Source organism: Chlamydomonas reinhardtii, chromosome 6 (assembly GCF_000002595.2).
Source record: "Chlamydomonas reinhardtii strain CC-503 cw92 mt+ chromosome 6, whole genome shotgun sequence".
Lineage (NCBI taxonomy): Eukaryota > Viridiplantae > Chlorophyta > Chlorophyceae > Chlamydomonadales > Chlamydomonadaceae > Chlamydomonas > Chlamydomonas reinhardtii.
The window spans coordinates 1719724-1742290 of record NC_057009.1 but is presented as its reverse complement, the minus strand read 5'-3'; the positions used below and the strand labels follow the sequence as shown (position 1 = coordinate 1742290).

General features: G+C 65.5%; 6 protein-coding genes across 6 annotated transcripts; 2 read left to right on the top strand and 4 right to left on the bottom strand.

Moving 5' to 3' along the window:
- Positions 1-12: 12 nt before the first annotated feature.
- Positions 13-5051, bottom strand: CHLRE_06g261800v5 (uncharacterized protein). The gene is made up of 10 exons (XM_043062805.1): positions 4574-5051; positions 4087-4128; positions 3687-3779; positions 3106-3197; positions 2661-2769; positions 2362-2466; positions 1806-1918; positions 1325-1508; positions 1043-1147; positions 13-656 (listed from the first exon to the last, which is right to left on the bottom strand). Exons 1-10 carry the CDS (start codon positions 4742-4744, stop codon positions 546-548), a joined length of 1125 nt encoding a protein of 374 aa, XP_042923511.1. The 5' UTR covers positions 4745-5051; the 3' UTR covers positions 13-545.
- Positions 5052-5179: 128 nt separating this feature from the next.
- Positions 5180-12031, bottom strand: CHLRE_06g261750v5 (uncharacterized protein). The gene is made up of 11 exons (XM_001696530.2): positions 11643-12031; positions 11420-11506; positions 11063-11179; positions 10519-10672; positions 10215-10310; positions 9415-9503; positions 9043-9121; positions 8641-8720; positions 8233-8351; positions 7760-7793; positions 5180-7478 (listed from the first exon to the last, which is right to left on the bottom strand). The coding sequence occupies exons 1-11, from the start codon at positions 11825-11827 to the stop codon at positions 6512-6514; spliced, it is 2007 nt and encodes a 668-aa protein (XP_001696582.2). The 5' UTR covers positions 11828-12031; the 3' UTR covers positions 5180-6511.
- A 243-nt stretch (positions 12032-12274) lies between these two features.
- On the bottom strand, positions 12275-15941 carry CHLRE_06g261700v5 (uncharacterized protein). Its single transcript, XM_001696531.2, has 8 exons — positions 15813-15941; positions 15641-15719; positions 15390-15476; positions 14898-15039; positions 14391-14591; positions 13650-13758; positions 13347-13405; positions 12275-13105 (listed from the first exon to the last, which is right to left on the bottom strand). Exons 1-8 carry the CDS (start codon positions 15838-15840, stop codon positions 13001-13003), a joined length of 810 nt encoding a protein of 269 aa, XP_001696583.2. The 5' UTR covers positions 15841-15941; the 3' UTR covers positions 12275-13000.
- A 130-nt stretch (positions 15942-16071) lies between these two features.
- On the top strand, positions 16072-17522 carry CHLRE_06g261650v5 (uncharacterized protein). The gene has a single exon (XM_001696265.2). The coding sequence runs from the start codon at positions 16310-16312 to the stop codon at positions 16883-16885; it is 576 nt and encodes a 191-aa protein (XP_001696317.1). The 5' UTR covers positions 16072-16309; the 3' UTR covers positions 16886-17522.
- A 209-nt stretch (positions 17523-17731) lies between these two features.
- On the top strand, positions 17732-19527 carry CHLRE_06g261600v5 (uncharacterized protein). The gene is made up of 3 exons (XM_043062804.1): positions 17732-18519; positions 18708-18915; positions 19096-19527. Exons 1-3 carry the CDS (start codon positions 18137-18139, stop codon positions 19372-19374), a joined length of 870 nt encoding a protein of 289 aa, XP_042923510.1. The 5' UTR covers positions 17732-18136; the 3' UTR covers positions 19375-19527.
- Positions 19528-19552: 25 nt separating this feature from the next.
- CHLRE_06g261550v5 (uncharacterized protein) lies at positions 19553-22491 on the bottom strand. Its single transcript, XM_043062803.1, has 8 exons — positions 22263-22491; positions 22037-22131; positions 21813-21868; positions 21262-21680; positions 21032-21146; positions 20672-20776; positions 20211-20381; positions 19553-19973 (listed from the first exon to the last, which is right to left on the bottom strand). Exons 1-8 carry the CDS (start codon positions 22391-22393, stop codon positions 19800-19802), a joined length of 1266 nt encoding a protein of 421 aa, XP_042923509.1. The 5' UTR covers positions 22394-22491; the 3' UTR covers positions 19553-19799.
- Between the last annotated feature and the right edge of the window lie 76 nt (positions 22492-22567).

The following is a 22567-nucleotide window of genomic DNA, read 5'->3' as shown; positions in this document are numbered from 1 at the left end:
CGCAGGGGAGCTCCAATGCTTTGCTTACACCAGTGCCCAGTCCGCAATCCACTGCACTCTGCGCTGTCCGAATCCCGAAAGACACACTCGCGCGCATCCGAGACACACGCACGCGCTGCCACCACCACCTCCAAACGTTCCCCCCGCTTCCAAAACCGGAGGTTCCCCTCGGCGCGGCGGCCGATATGCCGAGTCCTGACGCCCGCATGCACGCAAGCTGTCCTACGCCTTCCTACGTTTGCACTTCTCCACCTGCCCCACCGCCCCGGCCGGCCCTGCTGCCATCCCGGCGCTCCAAGCACCCACAGGCTGTCGCTGCAAGCCCGCACCTCTGCCTTCATGTCCCCGCCCGCCTAGCCAACCCCCAGTCCCACCCCAGCCCCCACCCCAGCCCCCACCCTAGGTCCCACTAACCATCATGCACACGCCACACCACTACGCCAGTCATAATTCCCATCACCGAGTCAGCTGTCCTCTTCTCTGCCCTGCCCTCATAGGCCCTCAGTTCCCAAGAGAGACCCCAATCACCCAAGCAAGTCAGTACATCAGTTGTATCGCGACATGTTCTGCATCATGCCGGGGTCGTCGGAGCTCATGGTGCCCAGCTCCGTGTCCATGGGGTAGGAGCCCAGCACGCGCAGGAAGGGGGCCGTCTCCTGTGCAGGGGGGGAGTGGAGAGGGAGGGGAGAGAGTGGAGGGGGAGTGGAGAGGGAGTGGAGGGGCAGGGCGAGCGGTGCTCGTAGCTGGGAGCGGGCCGTGGTGGAGCGCAGTGTGACTGCGCCGACACACTGTGAAGAACACTGACGCCGCACGCACACCGACACGACAGGGCACACAGCTGCAACGCGCCGCCGGGGCCAAAACGTGTTCGTCTTGCATTCGTGGCAAACCATGGCATTGCGTCCACATGCAACAACCCAGCATGCCCCACCCCACTCAAGTCCCGCCACCCCGGCATCGTCTCGCCCCCTGCCTCCCACGCCTGTCTTCCTCCCTCCCCCTGCCCTCCCCCTCCCCCCGTGTGCCTCTCCCCCGCTCTCACCTGCAGGTGCCTCAGCGCGTTCTGGCAGCGCACCTCCTGCAGGCTGCCCACGAAGTCCACGTAGAACATGTAGTTGAAGTTCTGGCGCGTGAAGCTGGTGCCGTCCTGGAGGGCGGGGAGCAGCGCAGGTGGAGCAGGGTTGCAAGGTTGGAACATTGGTGACAGGACACATTCCGCATGATCCTGGGACACAGCAAGCCGCCTCTCAACCTGCCCCACGTCCCCAAGCCCCACCGCCCCTTTACCCGCGGCCCCCAACCCCCGCTCCTCCCCGCTCCGCACCTGTGACGGGATCTGCACGATGGGGTTGGTTCGCATTGGCCGCGACTCCACCTTGGCCAGGTCGATGTCGCGCAGCGCGAACACCGACAGCGCCTTGAACAGCTGTCCGGGTCCGGGCTGTAGCGAGAACACGATGGAGGTCTTGTAGGTGCGCGGGTCGCTCTCGCTGGTGACCAGCGGGTCGCTGCGGGTGGGCAGGCAGGGAGGGAGGGAGGGAGGGAGGTGAGTGGAGAAGAGAGGGAGAGATGTGATGGGGGGGGGGGTAGCAGGGGTGCTGGGGAGGGAGTTGGGGGAGTGCAGGTGTGTGTGAACGTCAGGGAAACGGCCTGATGTGAGCACCACCATCTCTAGGTGTACCATCCCTTTACAGCCCCCCTGCTCCTGCTCCTGCTCCGCTCCCCCTCCCCCTCCCCTCCTGGCCTCTGCCCCTCCTCCGCCCCCTCCCCCTCCACCTCCTGTCCTCCCTCCGCTCCTCCCTCACCGGCTGAGCACGATGAAGCGCGTGACGTTGTCCTTGACGTCCTGGATGCCCTCCTCCAGCACGTCCAGCCCGTACAGCTCGGCGGCGCGGCGGGAGCAGATGGCGCCCACGCCCTGGATGGGTTAGGGGGGAGTGTGTGAGCGTGTGTGTGTGTGCGTGTGCGTTTAGGTAGTGTGTGCCTTTGCGTGTGCCTGTGTGTCTGTGTTGCATTAGGACAGCAGGGGAAAGCGAGTGTGTGGTTTTGTAGGCGGACGCCGCAGCGCCCTATTGGCTGCGCGCATCCAGCCTCCCCACCCCAGGGCATTGTGCTCAACCCGGAGCCCTTGGCTTCGCCTCCACCCTGTGCCATCCCATCTCCTCACACCGTCCTAGGCCAGGCATGTCCCCTCCTCCAAAGCCCCCCTCCTCCAAAGCCCCCCTCCTCCTCCGCCCCCCTCCTCCTCCGCCCCCTGCCTCCTCCGCCCCCTTCCTCCATCGCCCTGTCCTGCACCGCCCCTTTGTGTTCCTCCCGGCCCACCTGCCGAGCCCCCCCGCCCCTCTGCCCCAGCGCCCGCACCTGCAGCCCCTGCCGCGCCACAATCTGCGCCGCGCCGGCCGTGTCGTCCACCGCCTCCTTCACCACCGCCATGCGCCGAAGGTAGCCGTCGCACTGGGCCAGAGCCTGTGAGGCGGCGGCACACACACAGGGAGAGCGTGAGGCAGGAGGGAGCCGGAGTAAGGGGGTTTAAAGCCAGAGACAAACCGGACGGTGCAAACTACATCCCCCTGCCCCAGCCCTTGCCCCTGACCCCGACCTGCTACCCTACCTCCTAGCCCAGCCTCCACACACCCCCAAGCCCCCCAAGCCCCCCACACCTGCGGGTGGCTCATGACCCGCTTCAGGTCGCCCTTGGCGGTGCCGGGCAGCGCCACCAGGCAGTGGTTGATGGCCAGGGAGGTCTCACCAATGATGTGGAGCCGGTACCTGGGCGGGCGGGTGTGGTGGTGTGCGTTCAGGTGTCAGGCGGGGTCAGGGTGCCCACGACACGGTGTGCGGACTACGGAGTGTTCCTTCAATAGATTTTGTTCACCCGTCCGGCAAACAATCCATTCGCCCGGTCGGGGAACACCCTGTCCACCACGCCGGCTTCCCGCCCCCACGTCCAGCCCCAGGGATTGGAATAAGCCAACACCACCACCAACCCCAACCAGCCGCACCACCAACCCATCACCACCACCACCCCGCCCCACCGCCACCCCGCTGCTGCCCCCCACCCACACCCTCCAAAACCACTGTTGCCTCCCGCCTCCCGCCCCCCACCTGATGAGTAGGTCGTACACGGCGTGGATGGAGCCGCCCAGGCTGTTCTCAATGGGCAGCACCGCGCGCTCCGCCATCCACTGGCTCAGAGCCTGCCAGTCAGCGTGTGTGCCATGAAGCATGTACCGGGTAAGGCGGGCAGCATGGTGGTTTGCGAAATGCGGCTGACAGTGTGGGCGACACCTCGTGCTTTGTGGGGTGGGACGGGCAGTCCCAATGACACCCTCCCTGCGCGCCGGCCTGCCCGCCCCGCCCGGTTGCCGCGCAGTCGTCCCGCTGCAGGCATCCCCTCCAGGGGAAGCGGCAGCCACCGACAACCGCGCCATGTGCCTCCAGACAGTCTCCGCCCCCCTGTTCCTATAGCAGCGACAGCCACCCACGCGGCAATGCTGCTACCCCGCCCCCCCCCCCCCCACACACACACACCACCACCACGCCGCCCCCCACCATCAAGCTGGCCACATCCCAACAACAGCGCCCTCCACGCCGCCCCGCTTCGCCGCCCCACTTCGCCGCCCACTTCGCCTCCCCGCACTCCGCCTCCCCACACACGCCGCCGCCACATCACTCCGCCGCCGCACCTGGAACGCCACCTCGAACTGGTCGCAGGGCAGCGGGTCGAAGTCGGGGCAGGCCTTGCGCGCGGCCACCTCGCTGTAGGCACCCGGCACACCCTGTGGGCGGTGGTGGTGAGGGTGGTGGTGTGGGTGTGGGTGGTGATGGCCACGATGCATACTCAAGTGGCCAGAGTCAACCTCGTGCCCTAGGCATGCGCGGTCGACGCATGCGACAGCCGACAGGCATGGACTTGTGTATGCCGTGTTTGCAGCGGGTTACAGCTCGGTGTGGTTCGGGCGGCGACTGTGGCCAAGCGCGGAGCCGGGCAGCCGCCACGATGTGTCAACACACAAGTGGTCACGCACGCGCCCTCGGCCGCATGCCCTCAGCCCCACTGCACCCCTAGCCGCCCGGGCTCCGCACCTGATAGGCGGCCTTTGCGGCGCTGTAGGCGGGATTGGATAGCTGGGTTGGGAGAAGAGGAGGAGAGAAGGGGGAGGGAGGAGGGGTTGGTCAGGGGTGGGGCGAGCGGGGTCTGTCGAGTGCCGGTACGCCATACAAACGCAATAGAGCGACAGTGGCGGCTGTGTGCTTCCGCATTTGTCCGGTGGGCCGGCACCAGCACACACAGCCGCATCATGCGCGGGTCGCAGCTGCTGCTGGCTGTGTAGGAATGGTGGTGGCTGTGCGCGGCGGATTAGCCGTGTGCGCATTGGGCTGGCCTGAGGGCAGCCGCCGCTGTGCTGGCACCTGCACTTTCTTACGTTACGGAGCACACGCCACAGTCTCGGCGCCCCACGTTCGCCAGCCCGACACCCCCGCGCAGCCCAGACTGCTGAAGCTGACTGCTGAAGCTCCCCCAGCTGTATACACCGCTCTCATTGCATGCTAGCGACGCCGCCGTGCCCACCTCCTCCATGGACTTGTTCGCGGCCTTTGCGATTAGGGATGATGTAAGGACGCTGCCGGGCGAGGCCACCAACCGGTGATCCACGACACCCGAGGGCATTCTCCCAAACATGGTTGAAGAAGCAGGAGACGCGTCGCCAGCGCGCCCGGCCGCGGCAGTGGGGGCCTCCATCGCAGGACGGCCGACCGTCGAAGAGGGCTGGGCCGCCTCCGCAACGCGAGATGCTAGAACTGGTGCACAGGTAACACGACCTACACGTCCTGACTGGCTTACGCCTGTCGCCTGGTGTGCACGGAGCGTCTGCATCGTTAAGAAGCAACCAAACGGGATCGTTCCAAGCACATACAATATAACAGCTCGTCTAATACTAGTAACGCTAAAATATGGAGAAATTGGGCTTGGCCCAGAACTGGGTGAGCCCGATGAAAATTGGGATCCGTCTGCAAGCGGGGCGATGCTCCCGGGTGGCTTCTGTGGGCAAATGTTGACTGTGCCTGGAGTTCTGTGAGTCTGCAAAATCTGGTCAGCAAAAACACAGGGCCGGTCAATTCCCAGTGTGCACGACACGGTTCCCCACGGTAGCCACAGTCGTGATATGTTGGAGTGAGAGAACCGTACGTCCGATGCGCTGCGTATAATATGGCCTGAACGCAACATGTCCCTTTGTCCTAAGCGTCCTGCTAGCTTCGGTAGCAGGCGGTCAGGCATCAGGTACGTTGTGTCCATGGTACTTGTCGCCGACTCGGCGTGCCACTTTGCAGCAACTAAGTATGAAGGTAATGCAGCCGTTTCTGAGTCTGAGCTCTGGTAAGGTTCAGCTCATTGCACACATCCTGGCAGCCGGCTCTGGGTTGGTCTGGGTCTCTGGGAATAGGGCGCCGCACAAGGCCGCACACGCCACGCCTGCAAGAGCTGCAGTCTTGCACACTTGCAGTCTTGCTGTCTTGCACCCGAACACGGCGCCCAGCCGCGCTTACGCACACGCATGCTCCACGCGGGCGCACCGCCCCCTCCCAAGGCCCCCCTGCCTTCATGCAATCATGCCCGCCCAAAGAACGCTGCAACTTTGGTGGTGGCCGGCTTATCAAGTGCGCCTGGGCCTGGTGTGTGTGGCCGCCGGATCGCTCCTCAGCCATCCCTGCAAGCCACAGTTGGCCACAGGCCACCGCCCCCTTTAAGATGTGCCCCAAGTGCGCCGTGCAACACCATGTGGGTGGCTGCCCAGCGGTCCGGCAAAGACGAATTACACCCCTCCAGACGAGCATGGATGGGGGGCGTCACGAAGCGTCGCCGCCAACGCCAGATAAATCCGACACGCGACAGGATCCGTATTCGAAATCCAAAAGTGTATAAATAGAACCTTGCATAATCTTCCTGATAATCTTCTCTCCAGGGGAATGCACAGCTGACCTACCCGCGGGCTCACTACCCAGCCTTGAAAGCCCTAAAAACGGACGCCGGGTTGGTGGGCAGCACCCCTCGACTACTATTGCTCAAAACCTGAACCCCGCGCCGATCCGCGCCGGAGTCTGCAATTTGGGGCGCAGCCGTTATTCACGACCTTAGTGCCTCAGGATATAAAATGCCGTCAACTGCACGGCCGTCGTTACCCGCCTGCTCTGTGCCGCCGCCACCTGCGCTGATGTTACTGGTGGCATTACCCTACGATCCAACAGCCGCTGTGCCTGCTCCTATCCCGTACTCTGTGCCTGCTCTTACCCCGTACCCCTTGCTGCGCCCCCACGCGGCGCAATGCGCAACCCCCACCGCTTCCCACACACCTGCTCTCTTTCTCTCTCACGCTCATACCACAGCCGCGCCAATCGGGCGCGACTGCCAATACACCCAGTCAGAAGCCCAACCGACACCCTCCATATCCCAGCACCGACACCCATCGACTGTTGAATCCGTTTGCATCCGGTCGTTGAAGCTTACAACTTACAGCTGGTTGCGCCAGTCGGGCCGAGTGCGCGGGCGGTTGGCCTCTGAGAGCTCCGTGTCGCTGCTGCCGCCGCCGCCGTTGCCGCTACGCGAGCGGCCCGCCAGGTTGCCGAACCGCCGCAGTGCCTCCTCATCCGCGTCCGCACGGCCGGCGGCGGGCGCGACCCCGGAGCCGTTACCGTTACCGTTGGGCTCGCGCGTGGCCTTGAGCGACTGCAGCTCGTCCCGCCAGTTGACGGGGCGGCGGCTGCTGTCGCTGCGGTCTGCGTCAGCGCTACTGCTGATGGGGCTGCTGGCACTGGGCCTGGGGCTGGTGCTGGGCCGAGCGGGGGCGGCGGGCGGCGCCGGCGCGGCGGCGCCGGAAGACATGGAGTCCGCCATCTTGGTCAGCTTGGAGGAGGCGGCGTCAGCCGCCGACTTGGCGGCGGCGGCGGCGCCGCCAGTCAGGCCACTGAGGCTGGCGCTGAAGTTGGGCATGGTGAATCCGGAGCCGGCGGCGGGGGCTGCAGCGGGCGCCGCAGGCCGGGACACGGGCGGTGGCGTTGGCGGCGCCGCGGCCACGCGGGGGGTGGCGCCGTTCATGCCCACCGGCGGCGGCATGCCGGTGCCGGCGGAGGCGCGCGGGAAGCTGGGGGAGACGGAGCGGGTGGGCGAGGGCGAGCGCACCGGCGCCTGGGGCATGAGCGGCGCGCCTGGCGCCACGGCGCCCACGCCGGCGCGCACGTTGGTGAAGAGCGAGCCCAGCGTCTTCGCCACGTCGGGCTGGGGGCTGACACTGCGCGCCGCCGCGGCAGCGGCGGCCGCCGCCGCCGCCGGCGCGGCGGGCGCGGGCGGCAGCGGCGGCGGCGACTTGACCCGGCCTGAGCGCACGTCGTCCACGTACTTCATGACTGCGGGGTCCTCCTTCAGCAGGCTGTTGACGTCGGTCTGGGCGCGGCCGCAGATGGCGTCCAGCGGCAGGATGCTGTGGGGGTGCGGGAGGTGCGAGAGGTGCGAGAGGTGCGGGAGGTGCGGGAGCTCAGGCACAAAATGCAGGAGGGCTGGGTGCGGGCCGGGCAGCAAACGGGCTGCGGCATTATGCGGCACCATGTGCGTACAATGCCCTGAGGCGGCCACTGCCCCCACATAGTCCTGCCCCCGGCGCCCCCGCCCCCGCCCACAGTTCACCCACCCACCCAACCGACACGACCGCTGCTCAGCCTGCCCCCACGCCTCCTCAATCCCAGCCCTGGACCCGCGCCTCACCCGAACGGCTCCTCAATGCTGATCCCGATCTCGTCTGCAGGTCAGCAAACCAAGCAGAGGCGACAGCGTACCAGGCGTCAACAGCGTGTCTTAGAGCGCACAAGGGCAGAAGCACGCATCACACGACCCATGTGTGTGAGTGATGTGCCCTCCAGCCCAGCATCACTCGGGTCCTCCATTAACGGCTTACCCTTCCCCCGCCGACCTCATCCCAGCAACACGCCACACCCCCCTCACCTCCAGGCCTCTATCGCGACCACACAAACCCTTCCAGCCCTTCCAACCCCTCCACCCGCCTTCTGGACCTAGGTTCCTTTGGGATTGAAATAAACTGCCCCCTCCCCCTCTGTTGCATTGGGTTCCGTTTAGTTTGGGCTGGTATCTACAGCCCTCCCCACCTTGGGCTCGGGCACATAACCCCACCTGTCCTCCCCTCCCCGCCCCTCTCCTCCCGCCCCTCCCCGCCTCCTCACCAATGCCCAGCAGCAGGAAGCCGATGAGCGCGATGACGGGCAGCATGGACCAGTGGTAGCGCTCCCACAGCCCCAGCGGCAGCATGGCCAGCCAGATGGTCAGGAAGCGGGCCGTGTGCCTGCACGGGGGCAGGGCGGGGGGGGGGGTCACATTCATGATAATGTAAGAAGTGAAGGCGTAGCCAGGTACAGTAGCAGGGGGGGAGGAGGGCGGGGAGGAGGAGGTGGGGGAGAAGGTGGAGGAGGCAAGTGGAGGTGTGGGCCGAGGAGGAGGAGGAGGACCCACAGCAGCGCGGGCTGTCGTGACTGTATTGGCCTGGTCCCTCCCCCCTGTCCCCGCTAGCCCGCTTCGTTTCTTAACGCATACGCATACGGCTCCCCTCTACACGCCACGCGCTGGCGCCTCACCGCGTGTACGACACGGGGATGGGTGTGCGCAGCAGGCGCTCGCAACCGCCCAGGGCGTCGTAGAAGAAAGTGCAGTTCTCCTGCGGGAGGTGGGCGAGGGGGAGGGGGAGGAATGCATGAGGACAAGGGCAAAAAGCTGTCAAGGGGCACACCGCTGCCACTATTGACCCAGCCCATCCTCCCAAGAAGCACGCTCCTCTCCTCCGTTTGTCCCGCCCGTCCCTAACCCCACCCAACAGCCCACACCCCTTGCCCTGACCCCTGCACGCCAACCTCCCTCGCCCGTTGACCCCAGCCCTCACTGCCTAGACCCAAACCTCACACCATCCGTTCGACTGTAGCACCGTCTGTCGTACCGTCCGTAGCCGTCTGTCACGGACGGCTGCCCCTCCCTCGCCGCACCTGCATCTGCAGCGCCTGGAACTGCGTGATGCTGAGCTGCCGCGTCAGCTCGCTCAGCACCGAGATGGCCTTGATGGGCCTGTGAAGTGTGAGGGAAGGGCGGGGTTGCAACGTTCGGGAGGAGACGCGTGTGCACGTGCACGTGTATATGTATAGGTGGGAGGTGTGGGTGAGGCCGGACACAGCTTGGATTGGGCAAAAGCGCGCCAGGACCATCGTGGACCAGGCCCGCAGTTTCAAACCAGTCTTGCCCTGACACCCCTCCCACACCCACACCCACGCCCCAGCACCCAGCAACCCGGCCCCCCTCCTGCCCCCCTCCCCTTCCCTGCTGCACCTATGTTTTCTTTGGGCTCGGGCGCGTAACCCCACCTGTGCTGCGCGTTGACCAGCATGTCGATCTCCTCCTTGCTCCAGCGCGGCGTGGCCTTCTCCAGCTCCTTGCGCAGGTCAATGTCCTCCTGCGCGCAGCAGGATGAACGAGAGAGAGAGCGAGGGATAATGATCGTGGCGATGAGGTTGAGGGCGTGCGTGTGTGTGCCCAGAAGCCCGGCGCGGGTGTGTATGAGGATACGCGTGCGTGAGGTGCACGTGTGGCGGGCACTGGGGACTTGGCCGTGTGGTGCGTGGGGTGGCGCACGACGCGGCGCGGGCAGCTAGGTGGTGCCCAGCCCCGACCCTGCCCCTGGTCCGCCCGTGCCCCCAAACTGCCCCGAAGTCCCCGTCCCCGTCCCCGTCCCCGTCCCCGTCCCCGTCCCTGTCCCCGTGTAACTCCCTCCCCCTTCTAACTCCCCTGCCCTTCCCCTTCCCGCTTCAGTGCGTGCCCCCAAACCACACCCGCCACCAATCCGTCGCCCGGCCGCGCCTCCCCCCAAGCCCTTCCGAGCCTCCCCCCAAGCGCCTCGTGTGTCCACACATTGTTCGTGTGGTGTCGGTGAAGGTGCCCGCGTGTTGCACTGAGCGCGCCAGCACCACGTTCCCACGCCCTAAACCTTCCTTGCGCCAATGCAACACCTGCGCCCCTCAGTCCCCAGCCGCCCCCACTTACCCGCCCACCGGTTGCAGCCTCTGTTATGCCTGCCTCCCAACCCCCGTTCCCCCAACGCGATCCCCCCCAAGCCTTCCATCCCCCCCTTCCGAAGAGGCCCCCTCGCAGCCCCCGGCTCCCCCACCTGCAGGTGCGCCTGCAGCGCGCGCGTGAAGCCCACGGTCCACTTGCCCACCGCCTCGCGGCCCGCCTGGTCCTCCGCCGGTATGAAGGTCACCGCCTGTGGAGAAGTGGAGGAGCGCGGGGAGACGGGAGTGTGGCCACGGAGGTGGGAGGTGGCTGAGTTTGGCGTCATACACGGCTTGCAGCGGCAGCAACGCCGCCTCAGGCCGTTACCCGTCCCCGCCAACATGCCCATACTCCCGTCTCAGGGCCCCCATCAGGACACCGCCACCGCCACCGCCGCCACCACAGGGCCGCCTGCCCACCTGGTTGGCGATGTTGCGCGCCCTGTTGAGGATGCCTCCCCAGATCTTGCGCGCCTCGTCGAAGCGGCCGTAGCTGGAGTTGGTGCGGAACACCAGCAGCAGCGACAGGGCGAACGAGGTCAGGCCCTGCGGCTCGGCAGACATGAGCGTCATCCTGTGTAGCGGGGGCAGGAAGAGGAGGAGAGAGAGAATAGAGGCGATGAGAGGCACAGTATTTAGGGTTTAAGGGTTTGGGGGTTAGGGGGCTTGCACAGGCGGAGCGGGGGTGGGAGCCTGGGGCCGGGAGGGGGCAGCTGGCGCGTGCGTGTTGTTGACCCCGCTCTGGGTGCCACTGCCGAACCCAGCTTGACCAAATGAGATCAAGCATACCCCCCAACCAAACTCATGTAGGAGCACGGGAGTATGTCACAGGGGCCAGGGTGTGCGACCAGAGGGCCCGGGCGTCTCTTCAACTTCCGTCCGTTGTTGACCCCCACTCCCCAGCCTCCCTCCCGCGTGCCCAGCCCCGTTCCTCCGCTTCCCTCCTTTGCCTGCTCTCTCTCACTTGGGTAGGTAGGAGGGCAGCACGCCCGCCTCAAGGCAGGTCTCGTAGAAGCCGAACAGGGCCGCCCAGGCGAGCACCACACCCATGGGCTGGCTCAGCTGGCGTATGATACGGGACCTGGAGGAGGGGCCCGCGCAAACTAGGGGCTCAGCGCGCGATAGTAGACTTTCACCGTTGCGCAAAGAGGCCCACCCGCCGCGGCGTCATGGAGCTGCATGCTACACCATGCTATCTGGGTCGAGAGCGGCCCCGGACAGGGAGCGCCGCACGCACGTCCCCGGCGAAAGCTGAATCGCAATTCAGTCGCCTGCCTCGCTCATGAGCGCTCAATTTGAGCTGGACCATGCTGTTACTTACCCTGGAATAGTCCGCAGGTTATAAAGGTAACGGTTCACGTCACGGTGCTTCGCCCACAGCGCGAAGTCATAAACAACACGCCGATATCTGCACCAAAGGCAGATTGATGTTTCTTCTGAGCAATAGAATAGCCATGCCAACAGCGCAGCCAAAGCTCCAAGCTCAACATCCATCCACGAAGCTCCAAGCTCTAGACCCCATACCCGTCCTGACCCAACCCTACTGGCGCGTGGTCATGTCCGCCGGCATCTTCTTATCCTCCAAAGGCGCAGCAGCAGCCTTCACTCCCAAAGTCAGGCCGCGACGAACGCCATGCTGGACAGCTGGCCGCAATGTAGCAGCGCGAGCGGGCAGCCAGTTCGGCCGCTGGCTTTGCGGCCGAGCACCGTGCTTGAGCTGGCACTGCATGCCTCAGAAGCGGGCACCCCGGGCTGGAGCACAATTGGGTTGTGCCCGGTGTGGAGGGCTGGTGAGTGGCTGAGCCCGAGTGTTGTTCCGTTGCCGTTTGGAGTGTATTATGCTAGTGGGTTTTGCAAATGCACCAGTCAAAGGAACATTGCCGGCTAGACCCAGCTCACTACCATGAGGCGCTTGGGCAAGTACGCCCTGATCACTTGGCGAATTGCGGGAATCCCTATATGCTTCGCGCTGACGTGCCAGGCCAAGAGGACGGAAAGCTGGGAGGCGGCCAAGCGGGCTCGGCGGGGCTGGAAGTTGGCGGTTGGCTGGTAAATTCCGCCCCCGGCTACGGGCTACCGGGCACCCCCCCTTCCGCTGCCTTGCCGGGCGCAGCAGCTCACTCACTTGCAGGGCTGGTCAGAAAGCGAGACCACAGTACTTCCATATGCCACATCCGGTTGGACCAAGTTACAAAGCCGGTCTCCACAGGGGTCAGGGGCTCCCCTTTGGCTGCCGCCCTCTGGCCATACGGCCCGCCCACCCAAGCTCCGCTCCACTCGCAACAGAAGTGGGCGCGGTCCCCCTGGTCGCCAGCCCAGCCCACCCTGGGGCGCTCGCCTCCGCCACATCATCAGCTCGCTGCTGCTCCTACACACACCGTACGCCCGCATGGCTGCGCACGGCGTCCACAGCTCCGCGCCCGTGGCAACACGGTCGCATCGCCTCACCTTCAAAGCCTCGCCCACATCGATTCCACGAGCCACAAGCCCACAAATGCCAACGCGCGCGTGCCGCTGCGGCACACGGGCACTCATGTAGACATCAAGAAATGGGACTCACGTGCCGCGCCAAGCGGCTCTAGCTACTGCACCACGACTACTCGGTCCGCCGCCACACCCGTGCAATCACGGGCTCACGGTACCGACCAGTGCCCTTGCAGCGGAGGAGCCAATCCGCCCCCGCCTGAGCCCCCACCCAAGCTAACCCCCAAACAGCCGCAGCCCGGCAACCCGCCAGCTCTCACGGCTGTCGCATCCCCTCTCCCAAGTTGATAACAACTAAATCTATACAGAGGCAAGTGCGGTGCCTAGCTCCCTACGAACCAAGTGTCACCCTACAGTCCTGCTGCCACACCATGTCTACACCACCTCCCCGAACTCGCCGCCGGACACTCGCGCCGCGTCATCCGTCGCCATCGCCGTCACCGTCGCCGTCTTGCCCGTCATCGCTGAAGCCGCCGCTGCCCATCGCCAGGTCGTCGCCAATGGCGTCGAACTCGCCGCCCGCCTGGAAGCACTTCGTTAGATAGTGTAGGAGGGCGGGCGCACCGTCAGCCATGCAGGAGAGCACAACAGGAGCGGAATGGGAGGGGTGGGAATGGGACGAGGGACAAAGTGCGTGCGGGCAGGGGCTTGTTGCGTCGCAGCCCACCCGCCGTTGGGCACATCAGCACTTGCCATTCTCGCCGCACATCACACACAGACGGCACCCCGCCACGCCACCCCACTAGTCGACACACCACACTCACCCCGCCGTACTCCTCGTCATCCTCTGACAGCTGCTCCACCTCGCCGTTGCCGTCCTCGCCTGGGGAAGGGGAAGGGGATGCACACGCGCCGCATGGGTATGAGGTGTTGCTATCGGGATTGCGGCACCACGAAGGCCACTCGCGGCACAGACAAGTCGCCCCCAATGCACACGTGCACCCCATAATAATTACCCCCAACCCTGGCCCCCGGAACCCCCACAGCGTTTCCCACAACGGCCCCTGCAGCCCCCAACCCTGGACCATGTGGGACTTTTGAAACACCACCCTGCCGCTCCTCCTCACCGCTGCGCCAGACCGCCAGCAGCTTGAGTTTGCACTCGGCCATCTTGATGTCGAACACACGCAGGATGCCGGCCTGAGCCGCATCCAGCTTCTGGCCCTCGCGGCACACCTGCAGCCCGAACAAGGAAAGGCACAGCAACCGTTGACGCCACAATGCCGCACTCGCGGGCTGTCCAGCAGGTTATGTGCTGGCCGCTTATTCCGGTGCCGATCCCCGCAGGGTTTAGCCGACCAGCCCTCCATATAAGAGAACCGGGCACACACACGGGCCCCCCGTTGTGCTCCTGCCCCCGGGGTGCAGCGCGCGTCTTCCCCTCAGGCCAGTCCGTGCACTGCCCGAGCTCTGAACCCCGGAGCCCGGCTGCAGAGCTCCAGCAGAGCCCCCCCCCCCACGCCGGCTGTCCGGGGGTCTCGGGCGAGGCTGCATGGCGGCAGCCTTGCGTCAGTTTGCGGCTGTCCGCCCACTGCGTAGCGGCCGCGGCGCTGGCCAAGACGGCCTGGTCTCACGGCGGCAGGTGCTGCAGCCGGCGTCGCCAGGACCGCCGGGTGTGGCCACCCTCTCCTGCAGCCCCTCGTGGCGGCAGTCCAGCTCGTCCATGGCTTGTCTGCTTCCCGGCCCCTGGCACTTCCTCGTGTGCGCTCCCTCCACACCTCCACCTCCACCTCCACCTACCCCTCCCACACATCCCGACGTGAATAACATGCTTGGCTCTCTCACCCCCGCCTCCCCTGGCCCCTCACCGTGTGGTCCTTCAGCAGCTCCACCACGCCCTTGTTGAGCTTGGTGGGCAGGCCGAACTTGCGCAGCTGCGGCTCCAGGGTGTGCGGCAGGGGGCCCATCGGCCCGCTCAGCGGCCCCTCCGTCAGGCTGAAGTCGTGCGCGGCCTTGGCGCCGGCGCGCGCATAGTCCTCGTGCACGTACGCCTCAAAGTGCTCCTTCACCTGGTGGAGTTTAGGTGCGGTGGGAGGGGCAGGGGAGCGGTGAGGAGTGGTGCGCGCACCCGCGCCTGAACCAGCTCGACTTGCGTTCAACCTTCGTTTCGCCAACCACAAGAGACAACCCTCCCTCGCACCCGTCCACTCGCTCATCCCACGGCCCGCCCCAGCCCCAGCCCGCGTGCCTCACCCACAGCCCTCCCGCCCACTGCGCCTCACCCACCCAACACCGACTGCACCCACCAACAGCTCACTGCTCCGTCCTCTCGCCACCCAGCCCTCCCGCCCTGCACCTGCCCCCTCGCCACCTGCCTGCTCGTGTGGTAGCTTGGTGAAGAACAGCCCCACCGTCCCCTTGATGTGCTCGCCCAGTCCCGACAGCCCCGCCTTGTACTCGTCCGCCTCGCTCTTGCCCAAAGCCACCTGCATCAGAGCAGTGGAGCCCAGCACGAACCTGCCGGGGCAACAGGGGGCGGGGGTGGGCGGTTGCAGGTTGGCAGGGTACATGGGTGGGAGTTTGGTGGAAGGAGCGAAGGGAATAAGGCAGGGGCGGTAGGAGAGGAGGGCGGGCGCGTCGATGGCAGGCTGGGTGATGTCGGCAGGCGGCGGCAGCGGCTGTAGCGGCGGTGGCGCCGCCGCCGGCAGTAGCAAGCGGCGGCATGCCGGAACAGCTGCTTGTGGCGAGGCTAGGACGTGGGCTGTAGCACCATATCACGCTCGTATGTTTATGCGAATGCATGACCCGTCCACGGGCCTCCAGCAGCCCAGCCCACCCCACTGCCCGAGCGGCAGGGCCGCCCTCACCGGCTGCTGTCCTTCAGGTCCTCTCGAAGCTGCTTGAAGCTCTCATTCCGCATGTTGTAATACTTGAATACGTAGACGGTAGGGTAGCTGTACAGCGTGCAGAAGCAGTGCAGTCAGGGTTAGCAAAGAAGCGGCGGGGCGGTGTCGCGGGCGCCGTGCCGCCGCGGCGTCGACGGAAGCGGAAGCGGGGCAGACGCGAGTGTTTCAACGGCCAGCCGAACCCTACACGCGCCCGGCGCTGCATATCTTACGTGTCGAGCGACTGCCGAATCTTCTCCAGCAGCCCCTCCTTCCATTGGCGGTCCTTCTTCTTAACCTTGGTCAGCGACACTGCGCGTCGGCGGCGGCATTCGCGACCGTTCGGCGGCGGCAGGAGGGCGCAAAACTAACAACCTAAGTTGCAAAGCTCTAGACGTCACTTACCAACTTTATTACGCTTGCTCTTGGGCATTTTCGCGGCTCCGGGTTATCTGTGCACTAGTGTTTGTCCCGGACGATGTGTCAATTGATGTCCCTTCAACAGTGGTGATGACCTAGCAGCCTGGAAAAGCCAGTTAGCGCAAAGCACACTGAAAGAGGCAAGTTTTCGGGGTTTGCATGAGGAATTGTTTCATCGCAGGGTCCCCGTCGCGCTGGGCGTCCTTGCCCCGTGAGGAATATTGTACATGGCATTAGCAACGCCCCTTACAAGGAACGGAACCAAGTATCAGTACCGACCTGCGCGCGCTAAAATTTGCAGTTTGCACCCGGCCCTCTGTTTCGCGTGTAGACCTCGGGCTATACTGATCTGATACATTTACCTTGCATTGCATAAGCAAACAATAGCCTTCTTGCACGCGGCACGCGGCAAGTCGACCCTGCACCCGAAGAGCCGCTCTGTAGGGCCTGTGCACAATAGCTGGCACATCCAGTAGGAAAACATGGCTTCAGAAGGTGCAAGCAGCTCTAGCGTCGCCTCTCCTTCGGAGAGCGGCGGCATGAGCGTGCCGAAGGCGGAGTTCATCGACGACGTCGCAGCGTTCCTGGAGGGCAAGGATGCAGACCGCATCCTCGCACAGCTTCAGGAGAACCTGCGGACCTATCGCATGATCGTGGAGGACCTCGTTCAGAAGCGCGTTCGCACGCTTCAAAAGCTGCCGGAGCTCCAGCGCGCCGTCGAGATCGTGAAGCACTTGATTGAGAAGCAGGAGTCCGGGGAGGCTACCGTCACTGACTTCCAGCTCGCGGACGGCGTGTACGCGAAAGCTAAGATCGCCAGCGCCAAGACGGTCAACCTGTGGCTCGGTGCTGGCGTGATGCTGGAGTACGGGCTGGAGGAGGCGCTTACGCTGCTGCAGGAGAACGAGGCGAACTGCCGGGCGAACCTGAAGACCAACGAGGAGAGCACGGCCTACATCAAGGACAGCATCACCACGACGGAGGTCAGCATTTCGCGCATCTACAACCACGACCTGGAGCGGAGACGGAAGGCGAAGGAGTCGGGCGGCAACTCGTAATGCGGCGGCGCGGGGCGGCAGCAGCGGGGCACGCCGGCGTTGGGGTTTTGGCGGGAGGAGCGTGCGGCGGCACGGTCTATTTAGGCGCGGTGGGCACAGTGGGGTCGGGCGTCACTGCGCCCAACAATGAGTGATTAGGATTAGCGCGGCTTCCAAACGCAGGGCGCTGGGTCTTGCTGATAGCTTTGGGGCCGTGTGTTGGGGTTGCCAGGCGTGCGGCCGGGAACGCGGCGATGCTGCGGGTTCAGGCTACGTAGCTTGCAGAGGTGTTAGGGACATTTGCATCCTGATACTGATCCGAGATAGAGGCTGACGCTGGATCATTCTGGCTGCGGGACATAACCTGCACCTACTGATGGAGAGTTGCAGACACAGCTCTGTCAGGTGGAGACGCGCCGCCATCGGAGAGCAACACCTGGCTCGATGCTGTAATGCAGCGGGTCGAGCCGCTGGTTGTCTTGCAAGCGGGCGGCTGACATGGGTGGACGTGAATGCAAACTTGGGCCAACTGGCTAGGAGGGTCTGCCAGCGTGGGTGTGCTTTCTGTCGCAGAGGCGTATTCATAGGTCAACGACTGTGCACGGATGTGTCGGCACGAACCTGCGTGAGGCAACTGCATGTAAGGCGCACGGTTGTGGCGCGCATGACTTCTTTTGCGTGTATGGGCCCCTGGGGAGGGAGGGGTCGGCATGGGCAAGCGAGACACGGCAGCCGGCCGCGCAGGGCTGGGGCGGGAAGTGAGCCGCGCTGAGGGGGAAAGCACCGCTGGGGGTTCTCTCAGGGTTTTCTGGCTGAGGCTACTCACTGCAGCCAAGCCAGCAACAGAAGCATTGACTCGTAATTAGGGTACTAGCTGTTCGCCGCCATAAACATATCAGTGCTGCTCGCGCGGGTCAGCCACCTCTGCAGTTCAAACTTCTTGAGCCAGCCGGCCGCAGCTGCGTATCGCTGTGCCAGAATGAGACCCAGCAAGCCACCAGGCTCTCGCATCCCCGCAACCGGCGGCGGCAGCAGCAGCGGGCCAGTCGGGAGCCGGACTGGGTCAACTACGCCGCGTGGAGGCAGCGGTGCCGGCGGCCTGTCCCAAAGGTGCTGTGTTATCATAACTGCTTTTGAACAGTGCCTGCAGCTACGCGGACAAGCACTAGGTGCTTGGAAGCTTGTGCTCGCGCGAGGGCGGGAAACTGGGTCACCCAGGACTGCTTTGCTAATCATCTTGCTGCGTTTGCTTCCAAAACGTGCGCTTGCAGCATGGTCCTATCACCATCGTCGGTCAGCAGCGGCTCGCGGCTACCGCTTACGCCCAGTCCAGCCCCGCCCAAGTTCCAACCCTTCAAGCGCGCACCCTCGCCCTCACCTGTCTCCACGCCGGCGTCAGCAGCAGCAGGCGTGTCTGCCCTGCCCCAGCTGCCTAGCACTACTTCCGCGACCGCGGGCGCAGCCGCGCCTACTACTGCTGCTACTGCCGACGGCGGCCCGGTAGGCAACGCGGCGGCAGTAGCAGGGGGTGCAGCCGGCGCCCAGACGCCAGGCCAGGACGCCGCGCTGCTGCTGTCACCGCTGCCGCCAGGACAGGAGCAGCGGCAGGGGCCGCCAGGCGCCGCGGCAGATGCCGCCAAGCCAGGCGGAGCCGGGTGAGGTGTGCGGGGTGCGGGGCGCCGGGCCACGGCCGTGCGCGGCGGGCCTGTTTGGCGGATGCAAGGATGCAAAGACAGATGTAACTCTTGGCTGCAGGCAAGCGATGGACGTTGGAGGGACAAGTGTGTGTTCGCCTCAACAACTAGGCGCGATACCACGCACATTGTGCAACATTGATTCACAGGAGCTCTGGGACGGAGCCCGCAGCAGCGGCAAGCACGCCGCAACAGGCGGCTGGGACGGGACCGGCAGTCGGTGCCGCTGCGCCCGACGGGCCGCTGCAGCCCGTGCCACCTGAGGCGCTGCCGCTGCAGGGCCGGCTGGAGGCACTGCTGCGCGAGGCGTCGGGGCTCAAGGGCGGCGCTGGGGGCGCCAGCACACCAGAGCTACAGGTACGTACGCTATGAGTATGTGCAGCGGCACTGTCGACACGGGGGTCAAGCCGCGGAGGGTGTGGTAGTGTGTGGGGGAAGGAGGCTCTTACGCTGTAGGCAGGGGCCCTTGCACTCTTGCGGACCTGGACCTGGCGTTCTAGCGTGTCGCTACGGGCCTGCGGGCTGGCTGCGTTGCAGGCGCTGGCGCGAGCAATTCTGGCTGCATGCAAGGCGGAGTCGGCTCCGGACGCCGGGGACGGCGGCGCTGCTGTTGCAGCGGCAGGCCGCAGCCGGCGGCCTTACGGCGCGTCGGGCGTGGCGGCGGCGTGCGCGGCTGCGGCGGCGTGCCTGCTGGCGCTGGCCGCCTGCATGAGCTGGGTGGTGTGGGTGCTGGTGGACCGGCAGGTCATTGGGCCGGCGGCGTTTGTGGCCGGCGGTGGCGGCGAGGCGATGGCCCGGGAGGCCTTCTTTGAGTGAGATGGGTCCGGTGTTTGCGGCGGTATACACGGTGTGTGTTTCGGCGGGTGTGACGTGGGGGCGAGGGATAGGAGCTTGGGAGGAACGGGAGGCATTTTGTTATCAAAGCCCTGAGACGGCATTTCGGATGGCTTGGTACTTGGATGATACGAGCTGCTTTTGGTGGGAGGGGAGCTCGGGTTCTGGTGCCTTACAATATGCTCATTGGACATCATGAACGGCCGTGGGAAGTGTGTCAGGGCGTGTAGCGCCTTCTTGTCCCACCAAAAACATGCGTACCGTAGGCGATAGAGCACAGGACACGATGCAGGACCCCGCCCCAGCCCCGCTCTCCTAGCCCAAGCCAGCACCTACGGTAACTCATTGTATCCAAGCCGCCAAATCGCTCCTCCACCTCCACCTCCGCCTTCGCCTGCTTCTGCTCCTCACGCCACGCTCACGGCCCCCGCCGCCCGCGCCGCCGCCACTGCCCGCGCCACCTGCTCCGGCCCCGGCTGCAGCGCCAGCACGCGCTGCTCCGCCGCCACCCGCCCCCTCAGCGCCGCCAGCTCCTGGCCGCTCAGCCGACCCAGCTGCGACAGCGTCTGAGGGTCCAGCAGCTGCGATTGTGCGAGTGTGCGTGTACGTTGGGTGAGGGGGTGCAAGGGGAAATGATGGAGTCGGCAAAGCGGGCGTGGTGTCGAGCATTGGTGGATGGGCAACAAAGCGCAGCCCTGAGACCTCCTCGAGCCCGCGGCTGCAACAACTGCTGTGCCCAACCCAGCATTCCTGAACCCTGCACTCCACCCCACCCCACCCCACATCACCCCGACCACCCTGACTCCAAACAGACCCACCGTGAGCGGCGGCGCGCAACCGGTGATGCGGCTGTGTGCGGCGCGGATGCGGCCCAGCCCCGCCGCCAGCCGCTGCACCGCGGCGTAGCGGGCCAGCAGCTCGGACGCCAGCGGGCCCACGCCGCACGTCTCCGCCGCCGTGCTGGCGGCACACCACACACCCAGGCCCGTCTGCAGGGGCGGGGTGGGGGGAGGGGGTGTGTGAGCTCACCGAGTTGCTCAAGCGAATGTCAGGAGGCGGGAGCGTGTGTGGAATCGGCAATGGTGTGAACACTCGCCGGCACGTGTGTTTGCTTGACCCTAGCGCCTCCATGTAACTATGCATCAACGTGTCGATGTAGGATTCACCGTATGCCGCCAACCACGCAAGCACAGTCACCAAGCACCACAGCCAAAGCCACCCTCAGCCCCCCTATTCCATTGGGCTCGGGCAACCCCCCCCCCCAGCCCCCCAGCCCCACCTTGAATGTGTCGTAGAAGGCTGCCGAGCTGTCCAGCAGCGCCGCCAGCTGCGCCCGGGTGGCCTCCGAGCAGGCCGCCCACTCCTCATCGCTGACCAACGCCACCTGCGCAGTGCACACACAGCCGCATACTTGAAGGCTCATGCACAAAGGCACATGACGCGTCGCACCGCACTGCAACACCCGTCCCTGCGTGTTTCAATCCCCTGAGCTCTTTTACACGGGGCACGCAGAGCGCCGATGCGCGCGATTTGGCACACTCCATCCAGCAATCTCCCCTCCCCCCCGGTGTACCGTATACACACACGCGGTGCTCCCAATCCCGCCCCGGCTGCTCCTAACCGCTCCCGGCTCCCGCACCTCCTGCGCCAGTCGCGCCTCCTCCGCGCGCACCGCCGGCAGCGCCGCCCTCAGCCGCGCCGCCTCCGCCTCCAGCCGGGTGGTGGCGGACTCCAGGTCGCCGTCCAGGCGCAGGCTGCACGAGCAGCAGAAGCAGAAGGCCATGAGGAGGAGGAGGAGGAGGAGGGCCCTCCCAATCCTTGCACCTGCCAGCCCTTTCACCCTTCCCCTCCCGCGTGCCGGACACTCACTCCTGGCGCTGAAGCTCCGCCATTATGTCCGCGGGGAACAGGTTGGGTCCACCGCCGCTGTCCAGCAGCACCGCCGCCCGCTCCACCAGCCCGTCAAGCAGCCGGAACTCAGCCTCCGTGTGGCCCGCACCCAGCACACCCGCAGGGAGGGACCCGGGGCCGCCAGCGGCGGCGCTGGCGCCGGCGCCACCCCGGCCCGGCGTGCGCTGGCGCGGCGTGGGGCTGGGCGCGTAGCTGGTTGTGGGGCCGGGACTGGGCGCGGGGCTCAACGGCCCGGCGCTTGCGCCGGTAGAGGCCGCGGCTGCTGCAGAGGCGGCGGCTGAAGCGGCGGCTTCGCGGACGTTGGCCTGGTAGTGCACGGCAAAGTCCGCCAGGTCCACCAGCAGCTTGAGCGGGTCCTCGGGGGGCGGCGCGCAGCCCTGGGGGTTTGCGGAAGCGTGTCGCGGCGCGTGTGTATGTGCATGTATGAGGATGTATGTGCGTATGCGATCATTGGCTGTGTCGTTGGCGCGCGCGGTCAATGGCCTGGCAGCTCTGCTATCGATACGCACCCGTATCTGCTCAGCCGTGGCGGGTACCCGGATTAGCCGCAGGGCGTAAGCGTACCCTGCGACCAACAAAACCGGCACCAAATGCACTCAGGTCGCGTTCATTAGACACCTGCAAAACATGACACAGCGCTCATCTAACCCCGAACACGCGCTATCACAGGTGCGAGCTCCGGCCCTTCCCGCTTTTGCCTCCATCCTCCTTCACCCCTTCTCCTCCCGCTCACGATATGCCTGGGCCTCCTCCTCGGATATGCCCGGGGGAAACTCCGTCTCGGGTACGTGGCGCAAGAGGGCGTCCGCTAGGTCACCCGGCACCAGCCTGCGAGGAGGCCACGCGTGCCGTGGGCCGGTGGGGTGGCGTCAATGCGTGCCGTCAAGTTGCGGTGAACTGGCCTCAAGGAGCCCTGCCAGCATACGGGCGCTCGGCGCGACACCGGAAGTCAGGCGCACCTCTTCAGCAGCCGGTCTATGAGCACGTCGCGCTCTGGGCCCACATAGCGGACGGCATGCGAAGGCGAGGGCAGCTCCAGCTGCGCGACGAGCTCCCCCAATCGAGAGAAAAGCTCTTTTGACTGAGCCATGGCGCAAATTGTTCAAGTCCACAGGTTTACAATACGTCCATTCCGCGCGGCTGTTCGAGCGACAGGTGGCCTGGTATTTAGTGCAGTCGCGCAAGACTAGTCGTAGGTAGTTTCAGCAATGTAGAAGTCTGCAACGTTAGCGGGAGAACTCCCCAGCGCGTGGAAGAATCGATG